The sequence below is a fragment of the Ooceraea biroi genome, chromosome 14 (genome assembly GCF_003672135.1).
Source record: "Ooceraea biroi isolate clonal line C1 chromosome 14, Obir_v5.4, whole genome shotgun sequence".
Lineage (NCBI taxonomy): Eukaryota > Metazoa > Arthropoda > Insecta > Hymenoptera > Formicidae > Ooceraea > Ooceraea biroi.
Window position 1 is genome coordinate 4,693,832 of NC_039519.1, and position 23,589 is coordinate 4,717,420.

Genomic DNA, 23,589 nt, shown 5'->3' on the forward strand with positions numbered 1-23,589 from the left:
GCGTAGTGTGGAAAAACGTGCACAGCACGTCAAGACCTCACCAAGATGGCATCTACCCAGATAGCCAAGTCTGCCGAAAGCAGATGATGCTAACTATCTGCTATCAACTATTGCCAGCCAAAAGACAACAAATTTGATACAGAAGTTGTTATTAACGATTAATTCGACAAATTGGTGCCAGAAATGTAACAGAGCTCGCTCACAAAATCTAGGAACAGATTGGCGGCAGAAACCGAGCAGAATCTGCAAACATGGCTTGAAGTCGGATTGTTGACAGAAACCGAGCAAGATCTGCGCGCGCGGAATCTAACGGCAGATTGGCAGCAGAAACCGAACAGGATCCGCAGCTTTTGACAGTATTCAAATTTACACGGCTATGAATACGTGTTTTCGCTCCGCACCGCTATGCGGTGCACACATCGAGTTCTTACTCGATGTTAAGATTTAGCCTAACAGTTATATAAGTTAATATACGCGCCTTGGCACGATAATATTAATTTTTCTGAAAATTTTTGCACTCGCGGCACAGAGGCTCCCATGGACAACGTCCATGTAGTTCACGCACGCCACGAGCAATCTGAAGTTCGAAAGCAAAATTCGGACTTCGGATTAGAATAAATTAACAATAAGAGAGATTATGCAACGAACTGTCAGAAAGACACATCAAGCCAAATGTACTTTAATTTAACGAACAACCAAATGCGTTCTTTTAACACATGGTAATATAAAATGCCAATTTATAGTGTGTTAAAAGTAAACACATGCTTTAATATATCGTAAATATGAATGGCCAAAAGCTGCAGATTCTGTTCGGTTTCTGCCGTCAATCTGCCGTCAAATGTTAACAGATCCTGCTCGGTTTCTGCCGCCAACCTGCTGTCAGAGTCTGTTAGCAGGCTCTGCTGACAGATCACTATCCTAACGCGGACATAACGGATGCCAATTTGCTATCAACTTCTGCAGTAATCTGTTGCCAATCTGCTGGCAGATTGCACACATTTTGCTTACTGGGTATCTTCTCGAGTTTCGTAATATTGCCCGTATCGGGACGATTTAAAGTGTCTAGTGAGCCTCGTAACGTATGCCCCAAGGTTTTAGCTTCAGGAACCTTGTATTTTGTACAACAAGTTGCCGCAGTTCTTACTTCGCCATTTGTCCCATTTATACAACTTACGAGAAGCAAGCGCGACGAGAAAGTTCTGGGCAAGTTGCGTGAAAAATTGCCAGAGAAATTTTTAATTTCGTACGTCCGCTCGTCGATCTCGGGGAAACTTTCTCGGCGATTTTCATTAATTATTTAAATCCATGGGCCGAGCTGACGCAATTACTACGTCTTTTCACTTATCGAACTATCTGAAGATGGTATCTCTCAAATATAATTTCTTATCGCGGTCAATTATAATTATGATGACAGTATAACGATGTCCAGCAATGTTACATTTTTGTAAACTAATTGGTACTTTCCCAAATAAAAAATTTAAGCTTAATCTAATAAAAAAATAAAACTGCATAAATGAAAGAAATTATTTATGTAAAATTTTAAGTGCATCATCCAATAATAAATAACGAACAAAGAGTGACAAAAGAAAGTAAGTGTCATTGAAAGAATAAAATAAGACAATCGAGTGCATGTGTGAAGAGGAAAGAAGGGTAAGAGAAAGGATTGCGAGAACTTTTGGTGTTCCGAAACGAAGGAGAAGGAGAGAGAAGATTTATGTAACTGTCCCATCCGATGAATCATTCGATCATCGGCAGGAACAATAGCTGAAAACGGCGAGACGATTTAGTTCGAAAATATTCGTCGCGCCGAGCTGCACGACTCGTCGATTCAACAAATAACAACACCGATATTGCATGGACGAGCACGATGCGCGATGATCGAGCGGAGGCGGGAAATTATTTTCCGCGCGAGAGAGCCGCTCCTGCGCGAAGCCGCGGCCGCGTCGTACGGCTTTCGCATAAATCTTGGTAGACCGAATGATCCGCCGCGGTGAATCCACCAACTGATAAATCTCGACGTAGAAATTGATTATCGGACCGAAATTCTCCACATTTACTTGCTCCCTGTACACCTGTACAAATCGCGACAATTCGACCACGTGGTCAAGTTAGCTCTTGCTCTGTTTATCTTTGTCAATCTTTCTCCTTCTGCATCCCTTATGCATAAATAAAATTTCTTTTAAGCAGTTCTTTTAAGTAGGTCAAGCAGATAAAGTTAGCTTTGTCGAGTACTTCCACACAGTAAAAAATAAAATGTTAATTTTAACATTTTTGGCATGTCCCAGAAAGTCCACTCTAAATTTTAAGTTAAAGTAACTCATTCGTCATATGTTACTTCTTGACAAACTAGAAATGTTAAGTAATTAACACAATACTTTACATTTATTTTTGTTATTGTAACTTTAAGTGTGATGTAAAAATAACATGCAAAGTAATTGAAAACTACATGGAAGAGAAGTTTACTTTTTATGTTATATTAACACATGATAGTAATTATTTCAACTTAAATTATTTTTGATAGAAACATTTAATTTTAGTAAATTTGATTATTTTATATGTCAAAGTTCATGATTATTTGAAGCTTTACTTTAACTTCTTTTAGAATGTTAAACTGATTTTGTGACATGTTGATTGTTTAAAATTATTGTGTTAAAAGCATTTGAAATAATATTCCATTTCTAAGAGACATACACAAAATGTTAAGTTATGAAGTTAACATTAATGTAACATATAAAATTGTTATAAAAGTAATAACATATCAGTTGTATGTTAATTTTACATTGAAGTAGTAATCAAAACATGGCAACACAAGAAAATTTTAACATATGGACGCACAATTTTTAACGGTGCATTTTCTAATTTTGAAGACATCATGATTTTGTTGTGATTTAATATATAATTATATTATTGAGGTGTATAATTATATTGTTATCTTGAAATGTTATCTGTAATGCAACAATACTGAGAATCAGTTTTAGTGAAATACATGTTAGATCTGTATATATCTTCCTGGCTTCTTTCGACTTTCGGTGCGGAATTCTCCTGGCCACCGCCAGATATTTATGCTAAATAGGGATTTTGAAATACGGTATCGCTCCCTCGCGTGGGCTCTCGCCTTGTGGCGAGAAGTTCGAACGTGCACATGCATGCAATGCGCGCAAGGACCCTTCGGAGCCAATGCAATCGATGCGATGTGCAAAGTGCCCATATCAAAATGTCGTAGATGGAAAATTTTCCCCTTCGAAACTTGTAACGTACTGTAGAAATTTTTTTACCAGAAAGTTACTGCATCTATAAATAATTCTGTTTTAAGTTTCTGTAATCGCACGATTGATTTATACTGATCAATTTTATCAATGTTTCAAATAAAGAGTTAATATGGATTTACTTTAATCGATATGACTAAAATATAAGTGAAATACATAGGTAAAATAAATGTTAGAAAAACGATTAAAAAAGCAATTATATTACAGTTTATATAAAACTGTAATATATTTAGCATAAAGAGCAGAAAATAAATTCGAAGCAAAATCATGAAATAACAGCACATTTTTAATTAAAATATTTCAGATAAATAATATTGTATTTTTATAGTGAAATAAGTCTGTGTGAGGTTTAAAGAGAAAGTTTTAAAATAAAGCTAAAAATATTGTCTAGATATCAATAACCTAACAATAAAGACTTTATTGTCTTCATCGCATTACGTTGCGCGTATATATAATGTAATATTATATAATAGCTTTTTTTTAATGTAATAGCTTTTTATAAAAATAAATTTTTAAAATCTTATAAAGATATATAAATTCCTTAACTTTCTAATAACTAAGAGTATAAAAAAGATCTCAAGGATCTCTTTCGTTCTCTCTTTCTACTCTCTTTTCTACTCTTTTTTGTTCTTTTTTCTCTTTTGAAATAATTTTCTCTTCATCTTTAAATTGTTACAAATTTAGATCTATGACGCAATTTGAAATTGCTTATGCAAGCGATTTAACACAAAAAAAACATATCGATTACGATATGAAGACACAGTTACTAGCATTGATCGATATTTTGAGCGTACACATACGCGTACACGTTGCTTGATAAATGTATCGCTGCCGCCCCTGAGGTTATATATACATTTTATGAAATTCTATTATAGTGTGCTTAGGAGAGTCATTATAAAGAACAGGTGCATAGAGAGCCAAAAAGCGATGGTGCAATTTAGAAGCATATTGACGCAGTAAATATCGTTTTATTTTATACTTTATTGCTGTTGTCCTCTAGCAGCACTTTATTGTTAAAGCGCTTTTTAATCGAACGATGCGCCATTTCATGATATTTCATGATATTCTGTTTGCAATAAAAATGCAATAAAAATGGAATTTCACCTTGTTTCGTAATAACGTTTAATGACGTGGTTAAAGAAAAAATTAAAACTGTGGAGCGATGCGCTCCATATTAATATCTAATGCATCGATTTTCTCGTTGCACGGTAAAATGTAGAACTGGAGATAATAGAGAACTATTTTTTCTCTCGCTTTCTCTCCTTGTCGTCAACGTTCTGAAATAGAATCGTTTTTTCTTCACGCTGTCTCCTGCATCTTGCGATCGATGATGGCGTTTCCACCGCTGCTGCACGAAACCAATCAACTGTTTTGCATCTGGTACCGACATACAATTTGCTGCACTTTGCACGTCCGACAGCATCTCGTTTTCGTTCCGTTAATAATGTACTTCGCGTCTACCATCTAAATTGGACATCTAAATTTTTCTTTTCACTTTCCGATATTTTTGTCACATTTTTCATACGTTCAACGTGTTTCATACATATTATAAATTTTCTCCTCTGATATGAGTCTTTTTGCATATATAAACTATTTTATTACAGACATTTAGTGCTTAAAATCTGTATAAAAATATAAAATTTCGTAAATATTGCAATTAACTTTCAATAACGTCGAAAGAGTATCGATACTTTCATTTTGCAAATCATGTCGCTATTAAAAAGGAAAAATATACACATTTGTTAGATAGAAAAAATAGATTTGTTTCAGATCGTGTATGTACAGTTGAGGAGAAAGATGTAGTTCGATTGCAATACTTAAATCAATACGCGTATCATTTTTCTGTAATATGTTATATACATATAGCAATGTAATTTCCGGTACACGTACCTCGTACTGCTACTTCATCATCGATCTGAAATTTAAGCGAGGTGGATCGTCTGGAAAATTGCAATGTATGCCACACGTCGTCGTTAAGACCCTGTCCAGCCACTAAAATCTGAAATCAGAAAATACCAGTTAAGCTTACAATTTAATTAATTCTCAACTAAATGTATATCATAAGTATGTAATTTATAGCATAATTATGTACATAATTATTACAAACAAAATATTTGGAACATACCACTTAAGAAATTGTTTTAAAGTTTCCTAAATTAAAATCTTATTTGATTTGATTTTATTAATTAAAATTTTATGACTTCAAAAGAAAATGTTTAAAATAATTGTAGAATTTATATATATATATATATATATATATATATACTTTTAAAAATACTTTTGCTAGGAATATTGCGCAGTTTCCGCGGGAAATTGTCAATTTTTATTATATTTGCAGTAACAATGTTATCACGTTGTGATAGGCTCAAAGCTATCGATAAACCACTCTATGAAATGTCTGTCATTCGGGCAAGATTCATAAATCCAAGCAACTCGTCACTATCTGGTGCAATCCCTATTGCAGCACACAATATCATGCATTGTATGACATCTGACGCACGTTTGTCATTTAACGTCATCTATGCATCGCTGTTATTGCCGTTGATGATTATTATTGGAAGTGCCGACCTATTCTTCATTTCTGAGCTAAAATTACGTAAAATATCTGTAACTGTAAGTAGAACATTTTTATTCCGCTAGATTCGAAAAAAGGTACACTGTAATTCGATAACTCGATAATAATAAAACATGTTTTTACTACTTAATATATGGATTGAAAAATTATTAAATTTTCAGAAGAGAAAATATCAACAATATCAATCCCCTTCAAAGTCTTGACTTAAAATAAAAATTAAAAATTTTAATATACTAAGAATATCTTTTTAAAATGAGAAAAATAAATCGCCCTTAATGAAAAATCAACGTGTTACAATTTGCGTATGTATTGGGTCATTAAGTATGAAACTTTACAAATAGAACATAAACTTTTGCATTTTTTGGCACATGGACATGATTTATTTTCAATCGAAATATGCGCCCATGTTATCTATACACTTCTGCCATTTTAGTAGTAGTTGGTCTATGCCTCTACTATAGAAGCCAGGAGTACGGGAATCGATGAAGTCGCGGAAGGCTGTTTCGACTGCCTGTTGAGAATTGAAGAATTTTCCCACCAAGAAGTTGTCCAAATTCCGGAAAAAGTGATAGTCGGTAGGTGATAGATCTGGTGAATATGGTGGATGACGGAGAGTTTCCAATTCCAACTCCCGTAGCTTTGCCACGGTCAGTCGTGCAGTGTGCGGTCGAGCATTATCATGCAACAGGATTGGCATTGACCGATTGACCAATTTCGGTTGTTTAATAGCAAGTTGTTGCATCATTTCGTCCAGTTGCTTGCAATATACTTCAGCCGTTATCGATGTACGAGGTTTCATAAAGTTGTAGTAGATAACACCTGACCTGGACCACCAAACAGTCACCATAAGCTTCTTCTGTGTAATGTTGGGTTTCGCGTGATGTCTCGGTGGTTCATCAGCGTTCAACCACTGACGTGAGCGTTTACGATTGTCGTAGAGTATCCACTTTTCATCGCAGGTCACAATTCGATTAAAAAAAGATTCATTTTTGTGACGGGAAAGCAAAGAAAGGGAAGCCTCTAGACGTTGCGCCTGCTGCGCATCGGTCAATTCGTGCGGGACCCATTTGTCCAACTTCTTTATCTTACCAATTGCAGCTAAATGAACCAATATGGTGGGTATGGAAACATTGAATATCGATGCCAATTCACGTGTACTTTGAGATGGATCGGACTCTACTACGGCTCTCAAGTGATCATTATCCACCCTCGTCTTTGGTCTTCCACGTGGCTCATTAGCGAGGCTGAAATCTCCATCTCTGAAGTTTTTGAACCAATTGCCCACCGTTGCTTTAGTAGTTGAACCTTCACCAAATACAGCGTTGATATTACGAGCTGTCTCCGACACTGTGGTTCCACGCCGGAACTCATATTCATAAATCACACGAATTTTGGACTTTTCCATAGTTCTATAAAAAAGAATCCACCAATAAAACTAATGAAGATATTTGAACAAACAAATATGACATTTGAAGAGCGAGCATACATCTATCACACTAACCTAACCTGATGCTGACGTCTGGCGCCAAATTTGAGATAACAAATGTTAAAGATGGCGCTTTTACATTTGTAAAGTTTCATACTTAATGACCCAATATTATAAAATAAATTTGACGATATACATTGTTATGAAACCAGGAAAAAGTATTTTCTCTATACAAGTTCTATTTAATTCAACGTATGACGTACTACAACGATGATGACGAGCGATGATCTCCACGAACAGATGAAGTATTAGCAATGTTTTGCCACGAAGTGCTCCAAAAAGCTTTGAGCTCTTTATCGAGATTGGATAACCGCGACGTGGCGGAAGTAGAATTTTTCACTGTCTCAAATTGCACGAGCCTCTAAAATGTTGTGTATCTGTGTGTATGTGTATTATCAAGCCGCATGATACGTCGGCAGGAAATCGATTACGTGACTACGTCGCTGCGCGAAAATTCTATCGCGTTTTTAATCGAGCTATCGAGTTGCACAGTGTATTATTTTTTCAATCTAACACGAATAAAAGTGCACTATCCTTAGTTGCATAAATGTTTTACGTACTTTTTCTTTAGTTTAAAAATTACTTCGATTAATCTATTAATCTTTTGTGCAAAGTTTTGTGTGTGTGAAGAAATTTAATCTTTTTATAAAATGTGAATGAGAATATAAGTCGTATGTACCTGATCTTGAATCTTTTTACACTCATTATATGATAGATTATATGATTAGATCTCATTATATGATACTTTGATGATATGAAATAATCAATAATTTAGAAAACTTTCTATGGCTCATTTTACTGTTATTAGATTATTTTTATTTATATATGCTGGAATCAATTAAATACTTGATTTTTTTCTGATGATTAATAAAGTGTTTGTCAAAAGATTGAATAAATTATAGAGAGATTCGCGAATAATTCCCGTGCGGTCGAGGAAGCTTGTAATCAGAAACTAGCGCGATAGAAATCTTCATTGAAACGCTCTCGAATTTCGTAGGAACTTTGTGGAAATCCGGTTTTCCGTAGACTAATCGTCGAGCGCTGCATTATCGTATCAATTATTCCGTCCAATTAACGAGTCCATGTAGGTACAGAGATTGAAACATTACCGTAAATTACCGCGCGCCTTGTACGTTCGCGTTTATACGGTGTACGTGTATGTCGGCACACATTGGTTCCTTATTCGCGCGCGTATGCAAGTTTCAAATGACTTCGACTCAAGATTGTTAATTCAGCTTACCACTGTTTGATGCAACCTGAGAGTTTAATATTCATGATAACAACTTTGTTGTGCGCGCGTGCGCGCGACAAGAGTATTATCATAATGCAGTCGCTAAGCCAATTAATATCGCAGCCGGCTTTGCTTACAATTAATTCATCAATATCTAATACGATTAGTATAAGTGAACTGATTGGGACACTGTTGAGAGAGAGAGAGAGAGGGAGAGTGTGTAAAGTTAATTTTCAACAACTAAAATAAATTTTCAACGACTAAATAAACTCTCTTTAATAAAAGATAATTGTCGCAGAGTACTGTATAACATTAATTTATTTCAATTAGCTTTGAAATTTATGTTTGCTTTTGCACGAATTGGATCTTTTTAATATTAGCACTATTGTTCTTTGTAAAATATATAACGTTTTATATACAATTTTGAATAAATTTTAAATAAAGTGGACGTGGTGGTACCAATATATTGATATTATCATGCATTAATATTGGCTTTATTAAAACTTAAACTTATGCCTTTCCATATCTCAGTTTTAATTATAATTAATAAATTATTTAAAAAAACAGAGTAGTGTGTGTGTTTATATGTTATTAATTGTATAACCGTAATATTATAAAGAATTCTGTTATCATTTAATTCTCTCTCTCTCTCTCTTTGACCTGATTTATTAACAACAAATTAGTAAAATTGTATTAAAATCGAATTAAAATTGAATTAATCATACCAGCAGTGACGTACAGATCGTACAGAAGAGCAAATTACATTTAAGATAAATTATTGATTATTATTATTAATAACAGATTAATTAGTAGCAAACACAATATTCTTAATGGCAATCGGATATGTTTATAAAAATATGAGGCCAGAAAAATAGTAGCAAGTAAAGTGTATATTGGTGCATCGTTTAATGAGCTAAAACTGCGAATTCAAATCGGGCGATTTACCGCTTGTTCGATCGGAAACGTCACGATTGCAGAATTGCTTATGTATTTCCAGGTACATGCGGCTGGCAGAAGCGTGGAATGGTGTTGGAGATTGCGTGAACGAGAGTTTGCAGGATGCATTCAGAAATGCATTTGGCTCCCGGGAAAACGATCGATGGAGCAGCGCAGAAGCGCTTCTCGCGACCTTGGAATTATATTTTTACTGGCCCTTAACAATTTTATGGAGATTTATATAAAAATATATAAAAGATTACAAGAGATTAATTTTTCATGATAAAAATAGTGTTGTGCAGAATTGCACAGAAAATAATTATGTTACGATTTACAACAAGAAGAACATGAATATTTCTTTCTAAATATTTATTTCTAAATGTATATATATATATATATATATATATATATATATATATAATGTATATATTCAGAAATATTATCTCTTTTCTTTATTAAATACGTTATATGCATTTTTGCTTATGCGAGAAAATGAGAAATATTTTTGATATAAACTATATGATATAGATACTGCAAAAAGAAAATTAATTTTTCTCTTAAACATTTATGTTTTATCTTCAAAGTTACGCGTAACAATTCTGTGATGCAAGTATTTTATCTTTACCATTCACTTCATTTAAATTTATTCAAGTACAGCTCACAAAATATTATTAATAAACAAAAAAATCCATCTTTGCACTTTGAGTTCAATTAGCGCTTAAATTACGGCAGTATTTAACAATGTATTTAATATGACAACGAAGTTTTGAGTTAAAATGTTGAAATAAGCAAACATCGAAAGCAAATTGTACCAGGGATCCTCCAGTGTTATTACACGCCAGCTTTCTCCGGAATTTGTGAATCTTTGAATTTTCAAGATCGCAGCATCTTCGCGGAAGATCCACGGGGCAGATACAGGGAAACTCTTGCTGCGGAAGATAACGAGAGAAAAGAAGGGAAAAACGAAGGAAGCAGGGAAAAGACGCATACGTCAGGCGACGATCGTAATAACGAAATGGCGAAACGCTATTTCGTCGACCGGGCGGTGACGCGACGTGCTGTTCGCCGGAAACTTTACTGCAGTGCAATGTTCGCCCGTATAGAATGTTGTTTCAGCATAGGCAAGCCACGTATGACAGCGCACGTTGTGCACACATGCGTAAAACAAAGCGGGTCGGGCGTACTGATTAAATAACGAATATCAGAGGAGACGTGAATCGTCGTGACATTACTCCGCGTATCTCAATTCCATTTATACGTTGCAGGGCAATGAAGGCTTGGCGTTAAAGGGAAGTGATGCGACACATTTGTTTAAATGTCCAAGCGCTTTAACTGCAATGACAATTATTTCTAACAATAAGCAAAGTGATGCTTTTAGGAAAGCATTGTTGCTGCGCGGAATTCTTAATATGATTGTTTCATTGTTGGTCCTAATCACCGATTGCACAAAATGTTCTATAAGGTTTTTTTATCGAAATTGTTGACGAGTGCCAGAAGCAGATTCGTGACGTCTACGTTTGCGGATTTGATGTTTTAACAATTTCATATTGCATAGTTCAGTTGAACAATATTATATAACATATAAACAATAATACAATAATACAATAGCGGTGTAGGATAATTTAATAGAACAAATTTAACCGGAATATATAATAATTACAAGAGAGATTAGCATTAGCTCGGCAGAATAGGAATTTAATATGAAGATAATAATGCGCATATCAAATTCCTGTGTGCCGAGGGCCCGATATTTTATTATTAATCTAACAGCAAATTAATAATGCAATTCGAGGCAGATACTGTTAACGTCGCGGCTGCTCTTTAGTTGATCATATCTCATTTAATTTCTTCAAAAATATAGACTGCAGACGTTAATTGAGTATACTGATCTTAAATCTTTCTTGGTGTCGCGTCGCCGAAAGATTTAATATAACAAGGCACACAAAACGTCACGCGTTACCGGATGCTTCGGGGCCTTCGGGAGTAATTGCCGAGAATATGCTTTATGCGTCCGACGTTCCCGTCAGAAAGAATATTCTGTTACACGGGGATGAGAGCCACCAGCCATCTGCTCGAAGGATGCTGCTGTGGATGACGTATTAAGTTAACGTCATGACGTCGCTCGTAACTAGACAACGATCTACGTCAACTATATCGGAGCGACGTTCGACGTTGAAGATGCTTCGGGAATGTAAATCCTTCTGGACCATGCGACCCTTTAACTCCCGAGTAGGTGCATGTTGACATTAAGTGGATCGAATTTGTCTCAGCTAAATTCAATATTTTATCATTTCAACAACAGCGCGCTCGTACATTTGCAATATCTTAAGTGGTGCTTAACAGAGAGCAGAGTTTCCACTCTTAAAAAAGCCGTGTTAAATCAAATCGAAATCATTGTTGCCTCTTTCCGCGACGCTGATTGGTTATCTCGATTCGCGTTGTGCGTTATGTTCAGTTTAGATTACCATCGCGCGGCTGTCTTCGCGTGGAGGATAACAATTTGGTAGAGTGTGATAATTGTGCATATAATAAATAACAGATATAAGATATTATTAACCAAATTCCTTTATTCTTGACCAAAACTGGCTTGTTAAATAGCACAGAACTTCTCGGAAAAGAAAAAATTTTAATGGCTAGAACTTTGTCATTTATTGTTTTAACGAATTTTAAATCATCGAGAACTCTAGGCAATATGCCAAATAACAATATAAATAGCACAGAACTCCTCGGAAAAGAAAAAATTTTAATGGCTAGAACTTTGTCATTTATTGTTTTAACGAATTTTAAATCATCGAGAACTCTAGGCAATATGCCAAATAACAATATAAATAGCACAGAACTCCTCGGAAAAGAAAAAATTTTAATGGCTAGAACTTTTTCATTTATTGTTTTAACGAATTTTAAATCATCGAGAACTCTAGGCAATATGCCAAATAACAATATAAATAGCACAGAACTCCTCGGAAAAGAAAAAATTTTAATGGCTAGAACTTTTTCATTTATTGTTTTAACGAATTTAAAATTATCGAGAACTCTAGGCAATATGCCAAATAACAATATAAATAGCACAGAACTCCTCGGAAAAGAAAAAAATTTTAATGGCTAGAAGTTTGTCATTTATTCTGGCGATCTAAAGGATTATTTAAGATATTATTATTCGAAAACATTATTAAAATTGAAAAACAAAATAGCGCGCGTCTGTGTTCTACTAGTATGTGTAAAAAGGAAATTGACTCTGATTTATTACATTTATAAAAGTATAAAAGTATATCATTGTAATAACTCCAAACTAGTTCCTTGCTTTATGCTCTTTTTCAATTATAGCTGAATTTAATAAGATTTAAATATTTTGTAATCTTACCTTTTCTCGATCACCGATGTGAGTCTGTACGTGTGCTTTGCCCTCTTCTAGATAAATCTGCAAGCGATCAGCACTGTTTTCTAGACTTGTCGCTAACAAAAGGCCGCGTGCTCTTGCCGTCTTAAATCGTACAACGATTTCTTCCGCTTGCGTTCTCGAATCCTCCGGCATCAACGCCGTCATTTGCTGTGTGCCGTTCAAATGCAGTGTAGATGCATCTGCAATAAATACGATTAACTGTTACTCTCATAATAAAAAATAAAAAGTTTTATTATGATGTTAGAAAATATAGAATTATTGAGAAGAATTTCTTTAAATAACTTAGAAATATAGAATTATTGAGAATTCTTTAAATAACTTAGAATCAATTTTAAAACTAAATTTGTTTAGCAGGAGCAAGTTTCAATCTTTAATTTTTAGTATAATATCTAAAACGGATCAGCTAGTCAATGTATTCGATTTTGTAAAAATATTATATGCGTTACTTTTGTTAAGATATTCTTTTAATATCAAATGCATTTGTTGTAAAAACGTTTAGTGCAAATTTACTTTAAATGCTTTGGATGTAAAAATGTTTATCTTTTATAAAAGAATCATTTGTACATTAAAATTTATATTTTTTTACCTTTGCCGCAAGTAGGTCCCGTGAATGGCGTGCTGGTACAATCGCAATGAAATCGATTCCACCCTTCAACACAAAGGCCATCGTGCATACATGGCTGCGAAAGGCAATGCGGAGGTTGAGTGTGACATGCAGGTCTCACTGCACCTATAAAATATACATACAAATGTTATTAGAAAGTATTCAAAATTTACTTTATTTTTAATTTAAATAGGCGAAAGTTGTATAAAAGAGTAATTATATATTCAAAATTCAAGTCAAGTTATGAAAACTGATGCTTGATTAAAAGTACTTTTATAATTATTTATGATAATTATAAATTACTATTTGCAAAAATCAAATATAAAACATAATGATAATATTAGTTAATCAGTAATTAACATTACTTTTATGAGTTATAATAATAGTTATATCTTTATTTACATGAACAATAGTTATAAATTTGCACTTTAATTAAGTAACTAAATTTCTTTAGTTTTTCCAGGATTTATTAGGTATTTATTGTTTACAAATTTATTGTTTATAAATTTTAAGTTTTATATAAGTGAGTATTTCAACAATCTCATTTTTACATAAATAGTTATTTTAATACAATGTTAGACGTAAATTCACAACATTTATCTTTTCGAAAAAAATAAATTACACTCCCTAACTGTGTCATAAAGGAAGCAGAACTGGTCGTAAGCTGCGGTGTCCGAGTGGTTAAGGAGTCAGACTCGAAATCTGATGGGCTATGCCCGCACAGGTTCGAATCCTGTCCGCAGCGTAAGTTTTTTTTATCGCTATCAATTCTGAAAAATCGTGGCTCTACAAATACCAGTACCACAACTCTGCAACATGTTTTTATTAACGAACATTTAACAAAAATATGTTATCCTGTAGAACGAAAAAATATTGTGTTCCAATAACGATGATTTATCGATTGTTTCGTTAAAAATTCTTTAGAGATTAATTATTTTAGACATTCTTTTCCAGATATCTGAACATTTTAATAAAAGTGTTATGCACTGAATTATAAATGTTAATTTCAAGATCATAATGCAGTATTAATCGTAATGCAAAAATATACGTAAACAATTTTATTTTTCGCTGTATAATTTTTTATTTGATTTTATATTATTCTGTTGAATTTTTTACATTTTTCAATATCTCTTAAAAGTAATTTCGGATTACGACGTAATCCAGATTAGAAAATAGTAAAATAACAACTAAATAATATACAAAACAAAAACCGGTTAGTTCTACAATAAATACTACCTTTATTTGAACTGTTCTTTATGCGCGAGTAATTCGAGCAGTTGAACTTTCGAGCATCAAATTTCGGGATTTCGGACAAACAGTCCAGCTATTAGATCCATTCAAACTGTGTATTCTACTATTCGGATCAATTCGGAGAGATCAAACGGTTCTGTCTATGCTTTTTCAAACAGTTCAATTACACACGTATCTCGTTCGAACAAAATAAAATGTTCTACTCTACAAGTAATTGGCCTTGCTTGGCAAAGATAACTTTTTCGACGCTTTTACCGTCGTTTTACCGATCTTTAATCTTTAATGTTTAATTTGCTCACCGGAATCCTGTTGTTGCGCATATCCTGCGATGTCTACTGGATGTCCATTGATGACAAGATCTCTCAAGCAACCCACGTAGCCCTGCCGAAGGGCGCCTGTCCATAATACTGGCGGAACTGTTAAGGGCGCGAATGGTGCACCAACACCCCCGATGTATAACAAACCATCCAAGTCTAGTTGCGTGGAATCACCTGCAGGAAAGATTAATAATATACCTCTTGTTTACGTAATAAAAATTGTACAAAAATTGCATATAAATCACGTGTAATATCAGAAATTTTACAATCTGAAGTAGTAAAAAGGTTTTTCATGTCCATGTCTCTCCTCTTCTTCTCACGCATGATGTTTTCTCGATATAAGTATTTTTTTCATTAATTCTTATGCTTAAACAAATTATTATAGCGAGAAAGCTATAAGATAAAAATTATTTTTTGCGCTTGGCGGTGACCTGCGTTATTTGCACGCGGTTTTATGGAAGTGCAAGGACAGAATTACTATAGAGGATGGTAGAATTCAGAGGCGAGTTTTGTTGGCAAATTAACCGTCCGTGAATTCGGCTAACCGCCATGGTCGCGGTGAGGGAGAAAACAGTGCGACGTTGCGACTAAAGTTACAAATTTATCTCGCGAATTTTCAATGTGTGAGAAGCGAGAAAGAAAAGTGGAAAAGATAGATAAATAAACGTGAACAGTGAAACCAAGAAAATCCTTTCGCATGGTACCACTTATCGACAAAATCAACAAAAAAGATCATTTATGTGGACTTGCAGCGATATCATTTTGTTCACACTTATCTTTTTATATATTGTTATACTTCGTAATTATTGCAAATGTTTTGATTCTCTGTTTTTACTATCAATTACATTAATAGTTATTTAGAATTTCTAGAAATTGCGAGATATTAAACGTATTCGCTTTCCATTCACGTGATTGCTAATTAAGTTGTTACCTTGTAAAATAGTTTGGACATGCTATTTTTATCTTTTCGTTTTTCCTCAAAAAGTTAGCGGCAGTAAACACTGTGTAATAACATCTTCAGCGGTTTAAGTCACCTTTATGTGCGGGGAAAATATATGGATTCTCGCAGTCCCAATGAAATTCTTTTTATCGTTTTTGCGATATCGGTTGCGCGGCTGCACATATGTAGTGCTTTATCACTTAGCTACGGTGCAGTGAGTAAATTCTGGACATCGCGGTCCACCGACGTAAACGGCGGGCTGAGCGAACCGAGCCACTCATAATTCAAAGTTACACGCTCGAGGACACTTATCTGCCAGCTCGAGCTAGACACTCTATATATATGATGAGATAGCTCTTTCTGAAAAATTGCTACGTACGCATAAATACGCATAAATACACGCGATAGGCGTCGGCGGTATTTGAGTTTCGCATTAAACGGTTTCTTTGAATAAACGGATAAGTTCAGTGAAATCTAGAGAATCGATTGTACTTGTGCGATTGATTAAATTCCTGTAAATATTCTATAAGAACGAATTTAATTTTGCATTAAATGATGCATTATGCGACATTCCGCGATGAAAGTGACATACTTTGCTGATGTATCTTGAAAGGAAGAGACGTCGGAAAGTGCTGAATTTTTTACCTGGCGTGCGAAACTCGACTGTCGAACTGTCAACTGTGACCCGGCCATCTCTCTCGACTCTTCTCAAGGCAACATCGTGCCAAACGCCATCATCGATGCGTGTTTTCGATGCCTTTACTCTAACGGAGCCACTTCCAAGATCGGCATGTAGGTAAAGGTGTCCGCCAAGAATCTCGAAGGCAAACAGATCTTGCTGTAATGAGCAAAAATAGATCACCTCCACTATTACGTTCAACTTTATAGTTTTGTTACTTTAATATAATAATAATAAATAAATATACATATGTGTGTATGTGTGTATTCATTAATTATTTTTACTAAATTCTTGATCAGAATTTGTTTTGTGATGATTTTAAATCACTGATTTTATATGTAATATTAGATTGTGTAAAATGAAACTATTATATTAGAAGAATTTCTTATACATTTAATAAATATAATATACCAAAGTGCAAGATTTACTTTCCATTTAATTATTTATTTAAAATAAAATAAAGTTTATTCTCTCTTTTTCTCTCTCACACGCGCGCGCGCGCATTGAATTTTCGCTATCACAGATAAATGAAGATATATTATCGTTCTGGCGTGTCATCTTTATTAAGAGAATTACGAATAAATGAAGATATATTGTAGCAATCCAGTTTTACCAACAACCAAAGCGAAAACTTAGTAGTTTTGATAAATAATATTTAATATAATTATATTGTATATAGATTGTGTCACCTACGCTTTTAAGATTTAATATATAATCCAATTACAGAAAAATATAAAATATGAAAGTAAGATAAAATATGAAATATGAAGTTTAATTTCTTTCGTAGGACGATCTCTGTATATGTATATGAATTATGATAGCTACATATGTTATATGTTATATAATGATAATTAGCTACTTTATCGTGATACAGACTGTGTTTACTTAGCTTAATTAATTACAAAAAGTAAATAAAACTAATTTATAAAAAGATTCTTAGTGCATACTATAAGCTGTAATAATTTATATCTTTTTATAATAAAAAATTAGTTAAAAAATGGTGGTGAGTATTACTTATTAAAAACAATTTGCTTTATAATAAAAGATAGCTAATAAAATATAATTTATAATTTATGATTGCACGGCAATTGATTATAATGCACGAAAGGAACTGGAACGCAAATACGAGTTTCGAAGTACTCGAATGTACTAAATAATCGTAAAATCCAGATGTGAAGGTCGCTGACCACCAGAGCTCATCGATCGTCGGAGCGTCATGAGAATGGAATTGTGCATCGATAATTAAATTACCGTCAGTCGAGTGTGCAACCGCGGTCGGAATGAGTTTTGGAACAAAAGCGGATTGTTATTTCGAAAAACGTTTTTAGTAGCCAATAATTGTACAGATGCGTAATCGCACATTGACCGTGTGTCACATTTGGTTTCATTGTCTCATCCTCTTCTGCATTATTCTTTTTCTTCGTGTAGGAAGTCGTAAATGTTGTAATTATATTTGGAAGAAACTGATTTTTTATTTTTCATTATAAATAAAAAAAAAGAAAAACTTGGATGTATAAATTTAGAAATCTCATGTTTTAATAATGTATTTTAAATGACTTCTTTTACACGATTTCTGCATTCATTTTTCATATTTTGTCACATAAATATTTCATGTTTTGTTATATTATATACACAGTAAAAAATAAAATGTTAATTTTAACATTTTTTGCATGTCCCAGAAAGTCCACTCTAAATTTTAAGTTAAAGTAACTCATTCGTCATGTGTTACTTCTTGACAAACTAGAAATGTTAAGTAATTAACACAATACTTTACATTTAATTTTGTTATTGTAACTTTAAGTGTGATGTAAAAATAACATACAAAGTAATTGAAAACTACATGGAAGAGAAGTTTACTTTTTATGTTATATTAACACATGATAGTAATTATTTCAACTTAAATTATTTTTGATAGAAACATTTAATTTTAGTAAATTTGATTATTTTATATGTCAAAGTTCATGATTATTTGAAGATTTACTTTAACTTCTTTTAGAATGTTAAACTGATTTTGTGACATGTTGATTGTTTAAAATTATTGTGTTAAAAGCATTTGAAATAATATTCCATTTCTAAGAGACATACACAAAATGTTAAGTTATGAAGTTAACATTAATGTAACATATAAAATTGTTATAAAAGTAATAACATATCAGTTGTATGTTAATTTTACATTGAAGTAGTAATCAAAACATGGCAACACAAGAAAATTTTAACATATGGACGCACAATTTTTAACGGCGTAGATTCATATTGAATTTCTGTGATTGTTTTGTCATAATAATTGCTTTGTAATTAAAAAAGTGCTCATTGCAGATACGTACTCTTGTATGCGCTCCGCTGCGACTGTACATGATCAGTCCATTGGGTTCGTTCGTGCGAATTTTGAAAGATATACTCCCGGATTTGGCGGCCTTCCAGGGTGGCAGAACCTGAAACAAATGAGACAGATGGCTTTTACTATGTCGCTCCAGGGTTTAAAGAGAAAAAAGCGGTGAGGAAGAGCGAAATGGAAGGAGCCGCATCGTTCTCAAGAAGAATGGATGAGCCAGCCTCGTCGTGCCCAGCATCCGAAATCTTTCCGTGCAGTCTTACGAATCTCCGCCATTCGTCATAAAATGCTTGAAGGAATCAGATTGCTCGGTTAGCTATAAACGAAAGCGGAAGAGCTGTTGCAATAACAATAATGCCTCTACATTTGCAGACGATTATGCAAATTGAAAATATCCGCAAATGTGAAAAATATAAGAGAAAGATGCAAAAATTGACGATAAACATACACGTATGTTACATACATACTCGCCTTTTTATATGTGCATTATTTTAATTAAAATATTGCATCGTTTCTATTGCAGAATTTGCGTCATAATGTACAATCTTGTTTTTTGCGAGATTATCACTCGATGTTGCTTATCTAAAAAGAGATTATTTGCAGGCAAAAAAATTCGCATCAAATGTGCAATAGTGTTTTTAAATAATATTTTTTACCGCGCGATGGGCACAATCATGACATATACATGACATGACATAAAAGTATACAATGCAAATTGTACAAAAATGTGATTTTCGTCTATTTGCATGCACGTTTTACATTTCTATGCAAAATGTTAAAATTATATTCTATTTTTGATACAGCACACTTTTCCCTATTGTCTTCATTTCATTATTTCGAACGGTTTCGAAGGTATTTGTTCGTCACACTTTCGTTAGATGCGATGGTTATATCTTTATTGGACAGCTGACAAGAACTTTTTCCCCCGAGAAGCAAAATAAAAATATTTTTTTATGCAATATTTGTTAGCAACTGTTTAAAGAATCAACAACGGACGACGTGCGCTTCGTGTCTATATGGCAAAAGAGACAAAAATATACACGTCTGTCTCTGGCTGTCCGAAGTATGAAACTCATTCCGCATGTCAACAGTTTGCGAAATAATATAACGTTGACAAACATGTGTAGAGAAAAATCCGAGAAAATCACGTATTGCTGCAGCAGGCGCTGGTGGAGCGAATGTGCATAGGAAACGCTCCGACGAGGATCGGAGACAACGAGAAAAAAATATGCCGCATTTTGCACGGGCTGCATCGCGCAAAGACCGGAAATAGCCAGTCGAAATAGTAGGTCACTATTCGTCCATTGCGCAACCGTTTCCGCATCCGCTCGCAAGAATGACCGCTGCGTCCAAATTCAAGAGAAAGTATCCGCTCTCTTGCTCTCGTTACTCGTTACTCTGAGAGATTATTTCATTTCTCGACTAGTGATAAATCGCGATACCTCTTCTGTCACGATTTACAATAATTTAAAATCGAGAATCGTGTCTTTCGGGCTTTGTTTAAAAAAAACTAAGAGAAAATTGAGTACGATAAAACAGAGCGAAATCAGATAAATAAGCAATAAAGTACATCACGGTTCGTGAACTCGTTACTTCATCATACATTCCGTGCATCTCCTTTATTCGATTTCACGAGCCATGGATGCAGCTGAGGAAAAAGTGTATCACGCGCCGCATTATCTGGTTTGACAGTCAAAAGTGATGCAGCCATATTTAAGGTCGCGCTACGTTATATGCTCAGGTGTGCCCCTTGAATAATGCAGAGCACGCCTAACCGCTATGAATCAGCATCAAACGGAATGGGTCCTCTCGTTGTAACTCATACTTCTTCTGTATCTCTTCAGTTCCGCAAAGATTCAACATAAGCAACAACGGAATACCGCCGTAAAGATATCTCCCGTGTTTTCCTACTCCGACTCTTCGTTTTATTCCAAAAGCAGCAAGATGACGGTTGTTTCTTATCATTTTTCAGAATGTGCTATTTATTATACATATATAAGGTCATATCTATGATACTTTAATATAATAAATATCACTGCAAAATTATTGCTGCAGAAATAATTGCGATTTGCTATTCAACTTAATAGCGAAAACTGCAATTATTCTTGTACCAACCTAATATTTTAATATGTAAATATACGCTCGAAAGAATCTTAATAAATTTTCAGTGGAATTTCTTTCCGCAGGTCTCTGTGTCTTCAATCTGAATAATTATATCAGTTGCAAAAGCTGATGGGATTTTTATGCGCATTATATCGTGAATGTTTATAAGACGTTACAGGAAACGACGAAGACGAAAAGTTGAAAAAATAGCCGCATCTTGAACAATATACAAGGAGCGGTCGTTTTCCCTTTTGCAATTAAAGCGAAAACAGCGCTTGTATAAAGGAGCATTGTGACGAGTCATAATTTAATGAAGCACTTTTGTTACATCTCGTGAGAGATACGTAATCTGAAAGAGTCGTTAAGCGGCCCTGACTTCCGTACTTTTCCCTTTCGTTTTTTTTTTAAAATTTAAACGCCACTCGGTAATTAGACCAGTTGTCCGTGGCGAACAAAAGACGGCCAGAAATATATTTTTCCTGAAACTGAAACAGAAATGGACGAAATAGTCTATTCATTGCTGTTAAGCAGCGCCCGATGAGATGGCCGCGCTCCCATTTTACGTCGCTCTTGAAATACTTCTCCTCACTTACTCGCAATTAAACGTATTTAAATATAGAGACAAACGACAAACTGTCTATTTCAAGAAATAAAACACGGATTCACAATAAGCGAGACATATTGACATCGACAGGAGACATCTCTTAATTTGCCTTAAGTGATCTCTTGTCGTTATATTTGACATAAATGCAATATATACAGGGTGTCCCGGGTTTTAACCGACAAACTGCGGGAGCATATTCTACTAGTGGAAATAAGAAAAAATTCTTATGTCGAGTTTGCTTAGAAATGCTTTATTACAAAGTTATAAACCAATATTGAAAAGAAATATGAGACAAGTAACAACGGATTTTTTCACAAAAATAAAAATTATCTACGCAATGATTTAGTGACGCATTTCAAAATGTTGTCCTTGCACATCGATACAAGCTAGACATCGACGTAGTACAGAATTTGTTGCAGTACGACATTCCTGAAAATTTTGTTGCATCTCAGTAACTGAATTAGTAATTCGTTGCTTTAAATCTTCAAGCGAGATTACTTCTGTACTGTAAACTTTATTTTTTAAAGTTGCCCATAAATAAAAACCAAGAGGCGTTAAATCGGGCGATCTTGGAGGCCAGAAAACCGGTCCTCCTCGACCAATCCACCTATGAGCGTAATGTTCATCTAACCAGTTTCTAACTTGTCTAGCATAGTGCGATGGACAACCGTCTAACTGTATCCAGCTGTTTTGGCGAAACTGCAGTGGCACATTTTCCATCAAAATTGGTACATGTGAATACACATAACATAAACATCTTCGACCTTCCAAATTCTACATTATGTTCCGTCGTTACTTATCTCATATTTCTTTTCAATATTGGTTTATAACTTTGTAATAAAGCATTTCTAAGCAAACTCGACATAAGAATTTTTTCTTATTTCCACTAGTAGAATATGCTCCCGCAGTTTGTCGGTTAAAACCCGGGACACCCTGTATATACATATGCTGTCATTTTGCCAAATCAGTTTTCGCAAATTGCGAGCAATTCTTAGCCGACTAAAATTATATATTGGTGTTAATGTAACTGATGTTCTCTCGCTCGACTGTCAATTTAACCTGTCATTAAGATGTTTAATAGATTTTGGATACTATATACGTCTACGTAGACGCTTCAGCGTTTGAAATACCGAGAGTCCGCGAGATTGATACTGCCCGCAGAAGCATTCACACAAACGGAGAAACTTTTTCCAATTTCACCTTTGGGAGCGGACCGTAACTCGCCACGAGACTCAAGACGGTTATCTTGAACTTGGAAACTTTTCCTGCGCTACGAAAGAGCAGGGAAAAACAAGTTTTATGCATGATTTTTCTTTGCATGGGAATGCGCGGCGCGAAAGCAATAAAACGTTCATTCCAGTGATTTTAATTCCTGGACACTAGCACGTATCTTCATGATGCTCGCGTGTTGACGAGAGATATATCAACCATTTAGTGACATTCACATTAAATATAAGCATCACAAGAGAAATTATTGATGATATAATAGCAGTCATACTATTTAAATTTTTAGAAACATTTCAAATGGAACATCGCCAACGTTCTGCATCATTATTTCAAGAGCGAAAGCTTAAATTTATAATTATCAATCAGAGTAGAAAAAAAGGTGTCACACGGACAGAGAGTGCAGAAAATGCATGATGATGACAAAATTCCAGTATAATAAATGTCTTTAGAGTTTCATAGCAATCTCCCCAAATGTTTTTTCCCCCAAAAATTGAACGAATTGATCTCTTGCTTTCTTCTTGAATGCCACATTATCGTGACTTTTCTTCGGATACTTCTCATGATTTCCTTACTGAAGCAAATATCTCTTCAAACAACAATGCAGCAGAGCAAGAGAGTATGTTCTTTTCCAACCTCTT

At 34.3% G+C, this 23,589-nt stretch overlaps 1 protein-coding gene and 1 non-coding gene across 9 annotated transcripts in view; one reads left to right on the plus strand and one right to left on the minus strand.

Moving 5' to 3' along the window:
- The window catches only part of LOC105284454 (neurexin-1), a 262,747-nt gene that overhangs the window by 36,628 nt on the left and 202,530 nt on the right, over positions 1-23,589 (minus strand). For all 8 annotated transcript variants that reach the window (XM_026975018.1, XM_026975012.1, XM_026975015.1 and 5 more), the window contains 6 exons: positions 19,010-19,117; positions 16,652-16,844; positions 15,049-15,240; positions 13,481-13,624; positions 12,856-13,073; positions 5,157-5,265 (listed from right to left, as the gene is read on the minus strand). In XM_026975018.1, the coding sequence (XP_026830819.1) occupies positions 5,157-5,265; positions 12,856-13,073; positions 13,481-13,624; positions 15,049-15,240; positions 16,652-16,844; positions 19,010-19,117 (964 nt within the window). The remainder of the gene's footprint in view (positions 1-5,156; positions 5,266-12,855; positions 13,074-13,480; positions 13,625-15,048; positions 15,241-16,651; positions 16,845-19,009; positions 19,118-23,589) is intronic.
- Positions 14,162-14,243, plus strand: Trnas-cga. The gene has a single exon. It is a non-coding gene; the product is annotated as a tRNA-Ser (tRNA).